We start from the raw sequence: 17,403 nt of genomic DNA on the forward strand, positions 1-17,403 counted from the left end.
GGAGTTTGGAGGAGCAGCAGACAGGATCCGCTCTGCCGCTGCTCTGTGGACTTGATTTCCTGCCCTGCCTTGGCACACTCGCTGCATTGGCACCCGGTGGCAGGCAGGGAGTCGGGTGCGCTGCACCCTGCCTGCTTAGGCTTCTGGGTGAGCGCTGAGAAACTGTAGGCAATGGGTTGGGAAAAGTCCTGGAATTCTCGTGCCCGTGAGCAGTGGTCTGTGACACGCCAGTCCTCCATGTAACCCCCCATAGACTCTCCTCCAGCCTGCTGCTTTGCAGGCCCTGGTGTGTCTAATCTTTCCTCTCCCAGGGTGGCCCACTTGGCCAGTTCTTCCATTTCCACTCCTGCTACTCGGTGATTCCAAGGTGTACTCCAGCCGTCCTGGCCTCTAGGATGTTACAGAGAAGAGCAATATTGCCCAGAGTAGCCCTCTGCCTGGCCTGGGGTCAGCTTCTGTCCCTTTTCCACTCTGATCACCACTGCTATAAGCCATACTGTCAAGGTGTTAGCTGCTCTCAGCCTGCTGTGACCACCTTGAGTGGTGTCAGAAGCTGTGTTCCTGTTCCTGGAAGTGACTCCCAGTCGCAATCCTGAGGGACACTGGGTAACTACCAGCAGTGTGCCCTGAGGCTTTCTGCAGCGAGTTAGTTGGAGTTTCTGCTTTGTGTCTGTAGCTCCTGGAGTCTAAAGATGTTATGTGTTTCTCTTTATGGTTTCTGTCTTTCAGACTTTTGTTGCACTTTGAGACAGCTCTTTATGGGTGGCTCTGGCTGGCCTGGAGCTCAGTAGAAGCTGAGAATGGTCTTGAACTTAGAGCACCAGGATCACAGGCTGCCCTGCGCTATCATGCTAGGTGTGCTTGGTTGTGTGTGCATGCGAGCTCCCTCGCCCCCCAAAGCCCAGGCTGGTCAGGAACTCATCTTCCACCTGCTTCAGCCTCCTGAGTGCCAGAGACTACAGGCGTGTGCCATTGTGCCGGGCCCGTCTTCTAGGGTAGAGACTTAGTGCCCCCTCCCCCGTCGTGTGGCACCGTTCTTTGTGTTTCCTAAAACTACCTAGAGCTTTGAATGCCTGAGCCTTGGTGAGGAGAGCTTTCTTTATGAGGCAGGGGCATGTGGAGATGTGAGAAGCCTGAGGCCAGAGGGCTCCACCTGCCCAGGAGGTGGTGAGTCTCTTGCTCAGTTTGACTCTGTAGTCCTGGCAGAGTGGCTATGGCTTTTTCCTCCTCAGGGGAACTAGCCTGAGACCTAGAAACTAGCCTGAGACCTAGAAATTAGCCTGAGACCTGGGGGACTAGCCTGAGACCTGGGGGACTAGCCTGAGACCTGGGGGACTAGCCTGAGACCTGGGGGACTAGCCTGAGACCTGGGGGACTAGCCTGAGACCTGGGGGACTAGCCTGAGACCTGGGGGACTAGCCTGAGACCTGGGGGACTAGCCTGAGACCCGAGAGAGCAGATGAATATTCCTGAGGTCCTCCCACGCAGGCAGGGCACTGAACATCCTTCCATCTGGATCAATATCTTCCATCTGGATCAATATCTTCCATCTGGATCAATATCTACTTCAGCAGGAACCAGGTGCCAGGGAGTGCTTTGTTTGCTCACCCAGACAATATCTACACAATTGTTTTAAGCTCCCCTCACCCCACTTTCCACACCCCATTTCTCCTCACCCCGCTTACCACACAGGGAAACTCCATGCCAGCAGCTCCCGCTGCACCCTCCCCCCATCTTGTGACCCAGAAATCTTTGTAATCCTGACAGCCCCACCCAACCTAGCCAACTATCAGCTCTGTAAACTTCCATCTAAAATTGTCACAGAACCAGGAAGCGGCCTCGGCCACCATCCCCTCTCTTCATCGCTTCAGCATCTCCTTCCCATCTCTCTTTGTAGCTGGGTCACTTTTACAAGTCAGGGATCAGTGGCCGTCCCCAGCCCTGCCCCATCTGGAGGGGGTGCCATGGCCGTCGTGGTCTGCGAGACCCTGCAGATGCGGCGGCTCTTCTCACTTCGCCCTGTCCGTGCTCACTCTCACTGCCCCTTCCCTTCCAGCTCCTTCCCTGGGTCTGACTATGAACACCCCCTCTCAAGTCAGGCGACATTTCCCTCCAGCCACCAAGTGAAACAGCACCTCAGGAACTCAGTCTACCTTGTCTGTTTCGTTTACGTCACAGTAACTATGCATGATTATCTCATTTGTTTATGAGATACTTTTCCTTGGTCTTGCCCTTCCCTGGAATAAACACGCAATGAAGGCAAGTGACCCTTACCTCCAGTCCAGGACTGGAAATGGTTCCAGTACATGGCTGGGCAGGTCAGCTTAGTGTGTACGTGCAGAACCCTGGGCCCGCAGAGGGCAAGGTGAGGTCACAGGATGCTAAGCAGGGCCCCCCGGATCCTGCTAGGTGTGTTTGAGAAAGGAACGGCCGTGGGTGGGAACACTAGCAGAAGGCAGTCCTTTGGGGACAACCTTTTGGATTTCCCTGTCCAATGTTGCCATCCTGGCTCCTGGAGCTCAGTCCGTGTAGACGGGCTCCTGAGCAGAGCACGCTTTAGCATTATCTCGTCCCCTCAGAACCCACATGAGCTGGCCATGTTCCTGCTCAGCTGGACTAGGCCTGTATTCCTCCTCTTCCCCTGTGAGTAGTGAGAACGTTGGAAACGGTTAACTTACATTAAGGAGACAGGGAAGCTGAACAGATATACCCAGGCCTTTTAGATTAATCAAATACAAGTCCCCAAATACAAGTGGGTAGGCAATATACCAATGGGAAAGGGTCCTGAGACCAAATGTAATGGTGTCAAAATGACGTTATCTTTGTCACCGGGGGCTTCTTCCCTTGAGAGGCCAAGGTGCCCAGGGCTCCAGAGCCCAGGTCCTAGTAAGCAGGATAAAGCTACTGTAATATAAACTCAAGAGTTGGACCAATTGTTCCTTTGCTGAAAATGTAGACTGAGCCCAGTCTTTCCATCAGTCAAATTGGTAGGGTGAGACATGTCAGCATCCTCTGCTTCTAATGGTCATAGACATTTATAAGAATCAAATTATCTGGGTGTTGTGCTACACACCTTTGATCCCAGTACTCAGGAGGCAGAGGCAGGTAGATCTGAGTTCAAGGCTACCTGGGTCTATAAAGTGAGTTCCAAGACAGCCAGAGTCATTACACAGAGAAACCCTGTCTCCAACAAAATCTGTCAGCTTAAGCGCTGGAATTGTAGATTGTCAAACAGGGCTGTCAGTTGCATGCCTGAGTACATGTGTGTGGACCAGATGCATACAGGTGGTTTTGGAAGTCAGAAGTGGGCATCAGGTCCTCTGGAACTGGTTGTGAGTTGTATGAAAGCCGTGCTGGGAACTGAATCTGCGTCTTCTGCAAGAGCCGCAAGTGCACTTAACCACTGGGCCATCCTTCTAGCCCTTACTGTGGTTTGTTTTTATAAAGACAGTGTCTTCACCTAGGCCATTCTGGCCTCAATCTCTGGGCACTCCTGCCTCCACCACCTAAGTGCTGGGGTCACAGGGTATATACCACCACCTTAGTCTTGACTGTTGCTTTTACCTGGATATTTATGCATAAAATACAATGTAACCAAGTCGACCAGATACTTTTAACAAGGCAAGTGACAAAGGCATACTGTTCATAACTGATAGATTACAGCTGCTTACTACTGATTTACAGAAAACCAGGGTCTTCAAATCACTTGGGTACTCTAAGAAATTACAGCAGGTTGGGGAGACTGCTTGTGTTAAGGGATGACCCCAGTGAGTTTGATCCTGGAATCCATTAAAGGTGGGAGAAAAGAACACACTCTCCACATTTGTCCCCTGACCTCTGCATCTGCTCTGTGGCACGGGCCTGGCCCCTCACACATACCATGTGAACACACACAAATATATGCAGACACAATAGACAAAGATATGTGAGCAGAGTGGCCCAATAGGAACACAGTAAAGCCCTTTTTAGTTGTTACATCTGATGAGGTAACAAACAGTGCAATTAAGCTGCATTTTAAACAGTATCCCCAAACTATAATTAGACTCATTTCAACAGGCAGTATGAAATGGAGACTTTCCATTCTTTTCTTAGGAGGTCATTAAAATCCACGTGTACTTTACAGCAGAGATTGCAAAACCACCCTTAAAGTCAGGCTTGCCAAATGGCATGAGCACCAGGAATAAATCCTTGTGGAGGGAGAAGGCAAGAGAACTTGGAACTCAGTTGCTTAGTCCCAGAAGGGTGGCCAGCTCTGTGTCTTCTTCAATCGTTTATCTGGTCTGGACAAATCCTGATACCAGAGCTAGAGAACCCACAACTTCTCCATGAAAAGATAATCTGGTTATAACGAAACATATCTACACAAAATGAGTTTTTTTATAGTAGCTTTAAAAGATTTATTTGTGTTAGTGTGTATTTGTGTACACACCACCGAGTGTGGCCCCCACAGAGGCCAGAAGTACTGGATCGCCTGGAGCTGGGGAGACAGGCTGTCGCTGAGTCACACGGTCTAAGCGTGCTGGAGCATAGCAAGGTTCCCTGGAAGAGGAGTAAACGATTTAGTCATCTTTCCTCAAAAGCAGAAAAAAGGAAAGAGGCCAAGTGCAAATGAATGTTTGCTAGAACTCGGGGTACCGCTCGATCCACCCTCAGAAACAAACAAATCAGACAGACAGACGTGCCCCAGTAAGGAGCAAGGCCCTTGGGTGGAGCCTACGTTGAAAATCAGGATTCTCCAGAGTGACTGGGGTCAGCGGCTCTGAAGGATTCTCAGATGTGATGGTAGCTTAGGCGGCCCCTGCTCTCCCCTCGGTCCCCACCGACTCCCCCAGACACCACCCTGGGCGAACAGCTTGATTCTCCCGCGGCTTAGCGCTGCGGTTGCCATGGCAACGCAGTCAGCTGCGAAGGAGCGCGGAGCCCATCGGGCGGTGCTATCTTCCCTTGCCCCGTACCCTCGAGGACACCCTGGCGTCTGTCCCAGGGCTCCTCCCAGAGACCCACATCCCTATCCCGAGCCGGCTGCGGACACCCAAGGAGCCGAGAGTACGGGAAACCGTACGGGCGCTTAGCGACAGCAAGCCCAGCCTCTCGCCGAATCCCGCGGAGCACGGAATTTCGCGAGACCTGGAGCACCGTGCCTTCCGCCCCTCCTGACGCTCTTCCGCGGCGCTGCGGCGCGTCACTTCCTCCCGACCGGGCCGGCGGCGCGCGCCTTACATCCGGTTCCCGCCGCGGCTCGCAGTTGTCTTTCAGCGGAATCGGGATCATGGCGGCCACGGCCACGATGGCGACGTCTGGCTCGGCGCGGAAGCGGCTGCTCAAAGAGGAGGACATGACCAAAGTGGAGTTCGAGACGAGCGAGGAGGTGGACGTGACCCCCACGTTCGACACCATGGGCCTGCGAGAGGACCTGCTGCGCGGCATCTACGCCTACGGTGGGGCGCGGGCCTCGAGGCGGGGGAGGTTGGAGGCCGGGCCCGGTCGGACCGGGTTAGGCCCGGCGGCGACGAGCGGCTCCGCCCCGGAGCTCCGGCCCGCTTCCCCGGGGCGGCAGTCAGCCAGGCTCTTCCAGTGGCTCGTGTAGCGAGCGGATCACCATGTGTGTCCCCCGAGGTGCCTCGAGCTTTGATGGGGAAGTCGCGGCTCTAAGTCTGGTGGGTTCGCGCCTTAGGGAGTTTAAAGCTTTCTAGGGAGGCGAAAAATACGAAGCCAAAGTGCTTCAGGCGGTGGGAATTGGGAAAACAAGAGAATGAGCAGCTGGGTAGAGTAGGTAGATTGGTAGGGGACAGTTAAAAGAGCCGAGAGAGAGCTCCCAGAGGCGTTCACAATCACCAGGGTGATCCTGGCTTCTCGAAGCCATGGCCAGACTTGTGCCAGGAACAGAAAAAGAACCCCCCTGTCATGTTTTAAACGCCTGGGTAAAGATTTTGAGATTCATTCCTAAGTACCGCGGGAAGCCACTGCAGGGCTCTTAAGCAAAGTTGACAGGATCAGGCTTACAATTTGAAAGTTTATCTTGGTGTCTGGATTTGGAGTTAGAAGAGGAGGCAGGGGTGATGGCCCGACCGTAGAAGAGAGATGCTGATGTTGTCGTTGAGTTGGAGCTAAAGGATCTGCCGGCGGCAGATGGAGTGTATTCCTGGATTTTTATTTTGAGTGAATGGTCGGTCATGCTGCTGGTGTGTGTTTAGGAGCATTTAAGGGAGGCCAAATGAGCTTTGTCTTTTTTGTTTCTGTCCTTTTCTTTTCTTTCTTTCTTTTTTTTTTTTTTTTTTTTTTGAGACAAACTTTCTCTTTGTAGCCCTTGCCGTCCTGGAACTCTGTGTAGACCAGGCTGGCCTCAAACTCAGAGATTCCCTGCCTCTGCCTCCCAGATGGTGGGGTTAAAGGTGTGCCACACCAAGCTAGGATTGTTGTTGTTGTTTTGAGGCAGGGTCTCTACCTAGCCCTAGCTGTCCTGGAACTCACTAGACCAGGAAGATTGGTCCCTCCCACTTTTAATGATTCCCAGCTTGGGTTTTCCGTAATTCCAGATGTAGGCAAGTTGGCAGCCAAGAATAGCATTACAAGTCCTGTGTTGAGCTGGCAAGTGTCACTAGCTACATCTTAAAAGAGTGTAAAAATAAACTACAACAAGCCAGGCTCACAGCTTTAATCCCAGCACTTGAGAGACAGAGGCCAGTCTGGTCTACAAAGTGAGTTCAAGATAGCCAGGGCTCTGTTACTTAGAGAAACCCTATCTTGAACAACTCCTCACACACACACACACACCCCACAACAAACCAAACCAACAACATCTTTTCTGTATAAATTATGTCTGCTTATTTGGAAAGTACTTGTGTTTTTGTTGTTGTTTTGAGACAAGGTCTCTCTACATAGTCTTGTCTGTCCTGGAACTCACTCTGTAGACCAGTTGGCCTTGAATTCACAGAGATCTGCCTGCTCAGCCTCTGTGCTGGGACTAACAGGGTGCACAGCCTTGTGTAATCTTCATTCTGTTCTCATTGCTGGTGGTGATGCCCAGCAGGTGGGGTGGTGGGTACCTAGGATGGGGCATCTCACCTCACCCCTGTACAGGCTCAGTACTCTGGAGCCTGGAGCAACACAGGTTCGAGTGCTTGCTGGCAGGAAGGGGCAGCAGCTGCATGCTCCCGGGTTTGTGGTTTTGCTTGTAGAGGAGGTTTCATGTGGCTTAGGCTGGCCTTGAACTCCGGTGTTCCTGCCTCTACCTTCCAAGTGTTGGTGTAGTAGACTTCACAGGTAATCTCGTAGGCTGGGCTGTAAAGATGTGCTCGGCCCTGCCTGGGTTGCCTGGGGTTGGCGTAAGAAACAATGTGTGTTCCCTGGGTAGTTCATGCAGTCACAGTCCTGGGACTTAAGTTTCTTCCTCTTTGTATTTCTAGGTTTTGAAAAACCTTCAGCGATCCAGCAGCGTGCTATCAAGCAGATAATTAAAGGGAGAGATGTCATTGCACAGTAAGTTGTGGGTGCTGAGAGCGAGTTGGGTCTGTGGGGAGAGCTGTGGGAAGCTGAGCCTGTTTGTTTGTTTATGCCAGTTTGTTTCGCTTGTGTGTTTGGGGGCGTCGCTGGTGTTCTGGATCATATCAAGGTCACTACACACTGCGCAAGTACTCAATACTGATGTATACCCTAAGTCCTGAGTGTAGATTTATGAATTTGTGTAAGATACTTTTTCTTTCTTTTTTTAAAATGTATTTATTTATTATTATCTCTAAGTACACTGCAGCTGTCTTCAGACACACCAGAAGAGGGCATCAGATCTCATGGATGGTTGTGAGCCACCATGTGGTTGCTGGAATTTGAACTCAGGACCTCCGGAGCAGCAGTCAGTGCTCTTAACCGCTGAGCCATCTCACCAGCCCAAGATACTTTTTCATTAGCTTTCTTTTCTTTTCCTTTGAGACAGGGTTTCTCTGTAACCCTGGCTGTCACTCTGTAGACCAGACTGGCCTGAACTCAATTCTGGCTGCTACCTGGATTAAAGGTGCATGCTAAGTACTGAGCCCAGGGCCTTCTCTACTACTGAACTGTACTCCAAAAATTTTAAACAACCAGTTATCCTTTTAAGTCATACTAGATTTGTAGCAGCCGGTGCATTAAAGGGAGCGGCCCCTTCTGCCCCCTCCGGGAAGTTCTTGTTGATGTTGCAGATCCCATCCATTCTGCCTTTAGCAGTTTGTGTCTGTGGGGGCTGTGGAGATCGCTTGCTCTGTTCCCAGATTCAGTTCTTAGTATCCACACACACTGTGTCTTAGTGACTCACAGTGCCTATAACTGCAGCCAGTTTTTTCCGGCTTTGAAAGCAGTCTCACAAGTGGTGTTCAGTCACACAGGTGCATAAGTAAAAATAAAAATTAAAAAGAAAATGTGGCTTTGTACCTTGGCCTCACAACTTTGCAGCTAAGGTGTTTAGGTAAGAGTAATGCGTGGGAGAGTGCCTGTGCCCCTGATTTTCAGATAACTGCTGGTGTTGCTAAGCCTGTGCTAGCCCATCTTAGCTCCTGAATGAGGACACAGATACCTGGTGTTTCTATTAACAAGCTGCAAGCCTAAGCGGAGCAGGTCCTGAGATGTACTCACCTGGCTAGGCTGCTGACACCCAGACAAATGTCCTGTTACTCGACACGTGGTCTTACCTTGGCTCGATCTGGTCCATGTCTCTCCTCATGGTTTCTTCACATTGTTTCTCTACACCTTCTCCTTACTTATGGTCCTCTCAGTTCATCCCTCCCGCCGCCCCTCCCTCCCTTCCTTCCCTCTGGTCTCTGGGAACCCCTGACTGTGTTCTTTTCTGTCCAGCTAAAAGCTCAGCTCTTCCCTAAGCCAGTGAGGAGGTGATGGGGAGTTAACAAAACACTGAGACAGATGCTGCGTCATAGACATAACAGTTACAGAGTCCACCACTTGACTAATAAAAAGAACCTTTACACACACAGTGCACAAACCCATCCTCCAACAGGACGACTAAGGACGCCTAGAAAGAAGCTGCCCTGTGTGTCTCCATCCAGGCCTTTGGTGCACTGCTGTGGGCTGGGGCACTACAATGGGGGCAGTCAGTGCCAGATGATCTTTCTCTGGTAACCACGCTTGTACTTTTTCAACAGGTCTCAGTCTGGCACAGGCAAGACAGCCACCTTCAGTATCTCAGTGCTGCAGTGCTTGGATATCCAGGTGATTTGCCTTGTGTATGGGGAGCAGACTTCATGGAGTGTGGCTGTCTACTTAATCCCAGCAGAGAGGGGCTCTGAGCTTCACAGCAGGTTCCAGGCCAGCCAAGGGTACATAGTGGGGCCAGGAAATTCTGGCCTGCACAGGAGAGCCCTGACTGTGTCATGCTCTTGCCTGCCAATTTAATGTCTCCGTAGGCTGGTTAGGAGAGAATAGCAAGCTAACCCAAGCTGGTGTTTTCACAGCAGGTCCCAGTGCTTGTTAGCAGCCATGTGATTGAGGCTGGAGACTGCCAGGCTCGGTTGGGGCAGGAAGCTGGACTTGGGCAGACACCGGGTTTCCTCTTATGCAGAATATAGATTTTTTATTTTTCAAAGCAGGCATGGAAGTAGAGATGGGGCTGTTTGGGAAGAGACTGGAGGGAAGGATGGAGCGAGTGCGAGTGACCATGGAGATGTCACAGGGATGTCACTGCTCACTCCTCTGTACATTCTCAGACCTTTCTCTGATTGTTCACCAGGTTCGAGAAACCCAAGCTTTGATCCTGGCTCCAACCAGAGAGTTGGCAGTGCAGATTCAGAAGGTGAGACAGCTAGGGATCATGTGTCACACTGGGTGCCGCTCAGCGGCAGAGCGCTGTCCCCAAATGTGGGAGACCCCATTCAGTCCCTGTAGCGCAACAACAGAGATGGCCCCTGTGTTTGCAAGTGTCCGATGTGTGGCTTATCTGAGAGGGTGGGCGGTTTCTGTTCTCCTGGGGGCAGTAGAGTGGGTGAAGGGGCTTGTGGCTCACACTTAGAATCTGGCTCCCAGAGTCCATGTAAAGGTGGAGAGAGACCACGGACCCCTGCTGTCTCAGACCTGTTTCCTTCTTTCTTTTTGGTTTTCACAACACTGTAAGATGGAACCCGGAGCTCTGTGCAGCTCCCTACAGTTCCTTCTGAGTCGTACGACTCTGGTTGTTCTGCTCCTGGGTGTGTTCATGATCTTAGAAGTGGTCTGAGATGAAGCTCAGTGGTTAGCTCTGCTGTGATACTCAAGGCCCTGAGTCTCTTCCTCACACTGGCAGGGGAAGACAGTTTCCTTCACAGGAAAACGAAATTCATTTTAATCAAAGGATTTTTTTTTATCTTGGAGGAATGGAGGAATCTGTATTGGGATGTTCATACGATATTATTATGAACTGTGACTTTCCCCACAATTGGTATGCACCCCATCAGTATCAAGAAACTCTCAAAATGAATTTCATTTTGGCAGAGAAAAGAGCTTGAATTTTAGTGAGTGAGTGAGTGGTAGGTGGTATCTCCCATTAGAGTAGAGGTGACACTTGACATGAAACCTGTTTGGCCTCAGGGTCTGCTCGCTCTGGGGGATTACATGAACGTGCAGTGCCATGCCTGCATCGGGGGCACCAACGTCGGGGAGGACATCCGGAAGCTGGACTACGGGCAGCATGTGGTGGCGGGCACGCCGGGACGCGTCTTTGGTGAGCGCTCCTGTTGTTGAGAGCTGGGCTGTGGGTGGCATGTGTGAGGTGTGCTCGAAGGACGTGGCAGTCAGGTTGTATACACCATGTGATGGGACCGACTCAGGGCTCTCGGGACCAGAGGAAAGGGCCAGCTCTTTCCTTAGAGCCACGTGTGATTCTTTCAAAATCTAATCCCCAGATATGATCCGCCGTAGAAGTTTACGGACACGGGCTATCAAGATGCTGGTTTTGGATGAGGCTGATGAAATGTTAAACAAAGGTGAGGGGACCAGGATTTTCTAACACTGCCAGGTGTTCCTGTGATAGTCCTTTGTACAGAAACAGTGTATCTTGCGGGTTTTGAACCTGAAACTTTGATTGTAATGTTTTCATGGTTAAGGTCCTTGAGGCCAATCCTAGCTGGGGTGACAGTGTTGTTATTGTCTGCTTTGGCACTGCATACTGCCTGGGTCAGGGTTCGGGCATTCACATGCACACTGCCTGTGACCTTGCTCTGAAGACCTGGCAGTGTGGCTCTCTCTGAATGACACCCTGCAGGCCAACGCTAAGCTCCCGGCTGTTGCAGGTTTCAAGGAGCAGATCTATGATGTGTACAGGTACTTGCCGCCAGCCACACAGGTCGTCCTCATCAGCGCCACACTGCCTCATGAGATCCTGGAGATGACCAACAAGTTCATGACCGACCCCATCCGCATCCTGGTGAAGCGGTGAGGATGCCTTCCATTCCTTCATCCCCTCGGTGGAAACTAACCTGGTGTCCTGTACTCTGTGGGATGATAGATACCCACAGAGTGGGAACTGGGAAAGCTCTGAGACCAGCTGGGTAGACAGGGCTGGGGCTCTTGGGTGGCCGTGTCCCTCAGGTTCTGGTTTGAAGAATGATGTGAGCTCTCTTTGCAGTGATGAGTTAACTCTGGAAGGCATCAAACAGTTCTTTGTGGCCGTGGAAAGAGAGGAATGGAAGTTTGATACTCTATGTGATCTCTACGACACGCTGACCATCACCCAGGCCGTCATCTTCTGCAACACCAAGAGGAAGGTGCGCCGCCTTGCTCTGTAGCCATCTTGGGGAATTGCGGGCTAGGTGTCCTGTCAAAGGTGGGCAGGGGGTGGCTTGGGCTCAGGGTTCCTGTGTTAATTCAGCTCTAGATGGTGTGTTAGACAGAAATGCTGAGACTTGGCAGTGGCAGAGCTGCTGGGGCAGCTAAGCAGGGAGGTCCCAGAAGACCTGTGTCTAGGACGGATGGGAGATGCTGACACTGGTTTGCTGTAGTATATTTGATGTCTTTGGTTTAAGCTGGGCCCAGGCCCAGTAGGCTGAAGTGATGGCCTGTGGGCAGAGTCTGTGAGAGTGGTCTTTTTTTTTTTTTTGGGTTTTTCAAGACAGGGTTTCTCTGTGTAGCCCTGGCTGTCCTGGAACTCACTTTGTAGACCAGGCTGGCCTCGAACGCAGAAACTCGCCTGCCTCTGCCTCCCGAGTGCTGGGATTAAGGGCGTGTGCTACCATGCCCAGCTGTGAGAGTGTTCTTTAAAGAATTCTTGGGCATGCCTATCCCAGTAGGTGGGTGAGCGGTTCCTCTGCGTCTCTGTACATGTCTGCTGTTGGGAGCTGCCATTGTACACGGATCCAGTTGGGTAGATGAGCGTATCTCTTGTTCTGATCTATAGGTTGACTGGCTGACAGAGAAAATGAGAGAAGCCAATTTCACTGTGTCGTCCATGCATGGAGACATGCCCCAGAAAGAACGAGAGTCTATCATGAAGGAGTTCCGGTCAGGTGCCAGGTAGGTCTTTGCAGCTTTGGCTCCTGTGGGGGGACTGATGGTGTTGACCGCAGGGCCCCAGGTTTCAGGGCTGATACAGTTCTGAGAGGATACTGTCCCGTGTGGGCTGTTGGGTTGATGGTGAACTACTGCTAGCCATTGGGTAGAGTGCAGTCACTCTGGTTTCTGTTGGCCTTCTGGTAACCACATGTTGGATCCGTAGTCATACAGTGTTCAAAGAATAGGCCTCTCAAGTTGGCGTCTTTGATTCAGGCCTGCTGTGATTTTCCCCGTGGTCACTTTTGCATGGTGTGTGTGTGTGTGTGTGTGTGTGTGTGTGTGTTCTTCAACAGGAGATGCCCAGCTAGACTGGAGCTGAAAGCCTGTGATAGCCCTTCACTTGCCCTCCCTTCCCTCTCATAGTTACTTTTCTGTGACTGTGTAGGTGAGGGGGTCTGTCCTCTCTGTCCTTTGTATTACTGTTTATCTGTCCTGTGGGTGTAGGGTTGAATGTGCCCTGTAGAGCGTGTATGGAGGTCAGGAACCAATGTGGAAGTCAGCTCTCTTCACCGTGTCGGCCCCAAGGATTGAACTCAGGATGTCAGACTTGGCAACGGGCTCCTTGACTAAACGAACTATGGAGCCACAGCGGCGCTGGCCTGTCTTATGGGTGCTTGCTTCATCTGTCCTCACCTCGCATACAGACAGACGTATATATAGAGTTTGTCTCTGGAGACTTGAGCCCAGCCTTGGTGTCCGGAAGCCTGTGAGCCGCTGCAGGAAAGCTCTTCCCTCAGCATGGCCGGAGCACGTCTCATCCTTTTGCTTTTTCCTTGGAAATGAGTTAGACTGGGTTTGGTTTGTCAGTGCTGGGTGATTGTTCCCTTCCTGTCTTGGAGTTGGGTTGGGTTTTGGGGGGTTTGTTTACTTGGTTTTGTGTTTCCCTGTGTAGCCTTGACTGTCCTGGAACTCTGTCCATAGACCAGGCTGACCCTAAACCACCACCTGGGTTTGTTGGGTTTTAGAGTTTTGAAACAGGCTCCATCTGTGCAGTTCAGGGCTTATGTCCTGTCTCTGCCTCAAGTGTAGGAGTTACAGGTGTGTGCATAGCTAGTCACTGAAGTGGGCCAATTACAACAGTTTATTTCATGTATGTACTGATCTTATAAGTGAATTTTTTCCTCTGTTTTTTGTTTGTTTTTGTGAGTTTTTTTTTTAAAGATTTTTTTGTTTGTTTTATGTATGTGAGAACACTGTAGTTCTCTTCAGACACACCAGAAGAGGGCACTAGATCCCACTACAGATGGTTGTGAGCCACCATGTGGTTGCTGGGTGTTTTAGTCAGGGTTTCTATTCCCACACAAACATGAACAAGAAGCAAGTTGGGAAGGAAAGGGTTTATTCAGCTTACACTTTCACATTACTGTTCACCAAAGGAAGTCAGGACTGGAACTCAAGCAGGTCAGGAAGCAGGAGCTGATGCAGAGGCCATGGAGGGATGTTCTTTACTGGCTTGCTTCCCCTGGCTTAGCTTGCTTTCTTATGGAACCCAAGACTACCAGCCCACAAGGGCCCTCCCCCACCTTGATCACTAATTGAAAAAATGCCTTACAACTGTATCTCATGGAGACATTTTCTCATCTAAAGCTCCTTTCTTTCTGATAACTCCAGCTTGTGTCAAGTTGACACAAAACCAGCCAGTACACTGGGAATTGAACTCAGGAACTCTGGAAGAGCAGTCAGTGTTCTTAACTGCTGAGCCATCTCTCCAACCCTTGTGTGGTTTTCCAGACAGGGTTTCTCCATATAACAGACCCCTGACTATCCTATCTATCACTTTGTAGACTGGGCTGTCCTCAAACTCACAAATAACTGCCTGCCTCTGTCTCCTGAAGGCTGGAATTAAAGGTGTGTGCTACCATGCCCGGCTTAATTTTTGATTGTTTTTTAGTACCATAGAGATGATACCATCTCTATTCCTAACATCTGTCACCATTACCTACTTTCCCTGTCTTTACAGACAGTACAAGGATCTAGATTTGTTTAGTTCCAAGCCTAAGATTAGTTTCATGCATGTTAAACCACACACACACACACACACACACACAAATGTAATTGTTTTTCAGTGCTGGAGATTACTGTATGTTTTAATCTGCAGTGACATTTTGCTTTATAGGATAGACTTTATTTAGATTTATACATGTTTGACTTTTCTTTCTATTTCTGACCTTCATCTGAGACATGTTCAAGTTAGTTTGGGTCTGAGAGTGAGAGTCGGCTAGGAGAGGTGAAGGAGCTGCTGCTGAGATGGCCTAGTAGTTTCCTTCTACCTCGATGAGGTGAGGGGGTCTCCCAGCTAGCTCTTAGGCCCCCCAGTGCACAGTCCAGTTGCCTGTTTAAGCATCTCCTGACTATAGGCTTCTCTCTGCCTGCTTTTCTTTTGCTTTGGTTTTCAGCCTCAGTTGGCCTTTGGCTAAATCTAGATACACATTTCTTTGTATGTCCTTTTGCTGTCTATAGACTAAGTGGAGTTTCTGGCCTGCTTGCCTCACACACCATGCTCTGACCTTTTCTCTTCCTCCTGGGTTAGTTGTGATGCGGCACAAAGGCAGTGAAGTGTACACACACACACACATATTCTGGAGCCTTCTAGGATTCTCCTTTCCCTTGCAGTGGAAACAGGAGTCCATTTTTTTTCTAGTAACCATGTCAACAGGTGGAGCAAGCAGGCGGTTTCTAGCTTGCTGTCAGTGTGGCACCATTTCAGGAGTGTCCGTGTTTTTACACTGTGCTTTCAAGCCCCTTATCCTTGCACACCTAGCGTGTCTGTTAGGACTAGGCATGCTTCAGGTGGGTGGCATGACTGTGGCCTCTGGGCAGTTGACACTCCTTGGTCAGAGCATCTGTTATCCTATGGGAGGGGTATGGGTTGAAGGTGAATCAGTAGTAGGCTCCTGTTCATAACGGGATTTTTGCTAAGCAGACTTCATGTTTTCCTGGAGAGGCTGACTTTAAACAAATTTGCTATAAGGACACCCAGTTGTCTTCTTGTCAGTCATGTCTTCCATGATGGCAGCAGGTTTTGCAGTGGGGGTTATGTGATTGCTAGCGTGCGGCTCACGGCTGTCAGAAGCCACTCTGTCTCATGGATCTGGTTTGTTTTGTTTTGTTTTTTTCTGCAGCCGGGTGCTCATCTCCACAGACGTCTGGGCTCGGGGCCTGGATGTCCCTCAGGTGTCCCTTATCATTAACTATGACCTGCCCAACAACAGAGAACTGTACATTCACAGGTGTGTGCCTCCCTCCTTTGCTTAAGCCTCTCGACCTGCGTCTGTCTGACTGCTGACTAACACATATATTTTAATCCAAAGAATTGGGAGATCGGGTCGGTATGGACGAAAAGGTGTGGCCATCAATTTTGTGAAGAATGATGACATCCGGATTCTCAGGGACATCGAGCAGTACTACTCCACCCAGATAGACGAGATGCCCATGAACGGCAAGTTGGCGGCTGGGCGCGCGGCGGGGTGGGCAGGGGTGGGCAGTGGGTGGGGCTCCCTTACTCTGTAAGAGAGGTGACATTAACTTGGTATCTTTCTCCTCCCTCAGTGGCTGACCTCATCTGAAGCTGGTGCTGGTGCACCGAGGCCCTGTTTGGAAACGGAAGCTTCTATTTAATGGGGTTGATATGGACTGTCTTCTCGGAGCCCCTCGGGAAGACCCTCAGCCTCCGCCATCTTTTCTAATGCACGTGTAAATAACCCAATGCTTAACCTTTTACATTAAACGTGGACACTTTCCCGTGAGTTTGAGTGCAGTTCCTTGTGGTGTCACCAGCTTTCCTGGTCTGGTCATGGAGACGGCACCAGTTCTTTCCCTAACTCCTCACGTGAGAATCCAGCTTGAGACATTTGAAGTAAGAGCCCAACAACAAAATCCATAGTAGAAGTCAGAAGACTTCTGTGACTGTGGGTTTGGCAAAGGTCTCTTTAAGACGATGGAGAAGGAGCAAACTGGGGGACTCCTAGGGGAGGCAAGTCCTGAGTTACCTGGTGAACTGGACCCTGTGATGGGACTCAGGGTCCCATCCTCAAGGCTTGGGGATGGAGAGGTCACCCTGGAGTTTACCCACTCACATCTTGTGAGTGTCAGGAGCCTTGACTGCACGTGCTCAGGGGACAGAGCACCAGGTAATGATGGGGGCTGAGGAGACAGAGCAAGACCTGCAGGAACCTTGGAGCCTTGAAGATAAGGGTTGTCCTCAGTCAGCTGGGGACAGCTTAAACTGTAGCTGATTCTGCCAACGGCCTGTGAGCAGAACAGACGGCACCCTGACTTCAGCCAAGTTTGCTTTGGACCCATAGAAGTGTGGCAGAATTCATCTGTGTTATTTGAAGCCACTAAAGCTGTGGTAATGAGTTGAGCCAGTGATAGGAAATGAGCGTTTTATAAGGATAGGACTACACAGCTCAAAAGATTGGATGTAAGCCGGGCGTGGTGGCACACGCCTTTAATCCCAGCACTCGGGAGGCAGAGGCAGGTGGATTTCTGAGTTCGATGCCAACCTGGTCTACAAAGTGAGTTCCAGGACAGCCAGGGCTATACAGAGAAACCCTGTCTCCAAAAACCGAAAAATAAACCAAAAGGATTGGATGTTTGCCGAAGGAGGCAGGTGGCATGTGAACCTGGTGAGAGCTGCCTGCTGCTGTGCAGTGAGAATCACAGTGCATACCTCCACACACTGTTTCCACAGCTGCTGAGGTCAGACACTTCTGAGCGCTGCCTGGAGTATGGGCTGTTTCCCATGGGTGCCGGGTGATGGTGCTGATCTGGCTGGCCAGGCATGCATCTGGGTCCCCTGACTGACCATTTCTTGAACCTACATGTAAGTGTGGAGGAAGGTGACTCCTGAGGTGGGAGGAGAGGAGAGGGGCAACTGCCCTGCTGGGATCTCCCAAC

General features: G+C 50.7%; 1 protein-coding gene across 1 annotated transcript; it reads left to right on the forward strand.

The window, feature by feature from the left end:
• The first annotated feature begins 5,199 nt into the window (after positions 1-5,199).
• Eif4a3 (eukaryotic translation initiation factor 4A3) lies at positions 5,200-16,250 on the forward strand. Its single transcript, XM_021177989.2, has 12 exons — positions 5,200-5,438; positions 7,407-7,479; positions 9,129-9,195; positions 9,713-9,775; positions 10,546-10,678; positions 10,860-10,940; positions 11,247-11,388; positions 11,582-11,720; positions 12,350-12,465; positions 15,627-15,734; positions 15,816-15,943; positions 16,054-16,250. The coding sequence occupies exons 1-12, from the start codon at positions 5,270-5,272 to the stop codon at positions 16,068-16,070; spliced, it is 1,236 nt and encodes a 411-aa protein (XP_021033648.2). The 5' UTR covers positions 5,200-5,269; the 3' UTR covers positions 16,071-16,250.
• The last annotated feature ends 1,153 nt before the right edge of the window (positions 16,251-17,403 follow it).

This window comes from Mus caroli, unplaced genomic scaffold (assembly GCF_978045245.1).
Source record: "Mus caroli unplaced genomic scaffold, Mus_caroli_1 scaffold_13, whole genome shotgun sequence".
In the NCBI taxonomy this organism is placed as follows: Eukaryota; Metazoa; Chordata; class Mammalia; order Rodentia; family Muridae; genus Mus; species Mus caroli.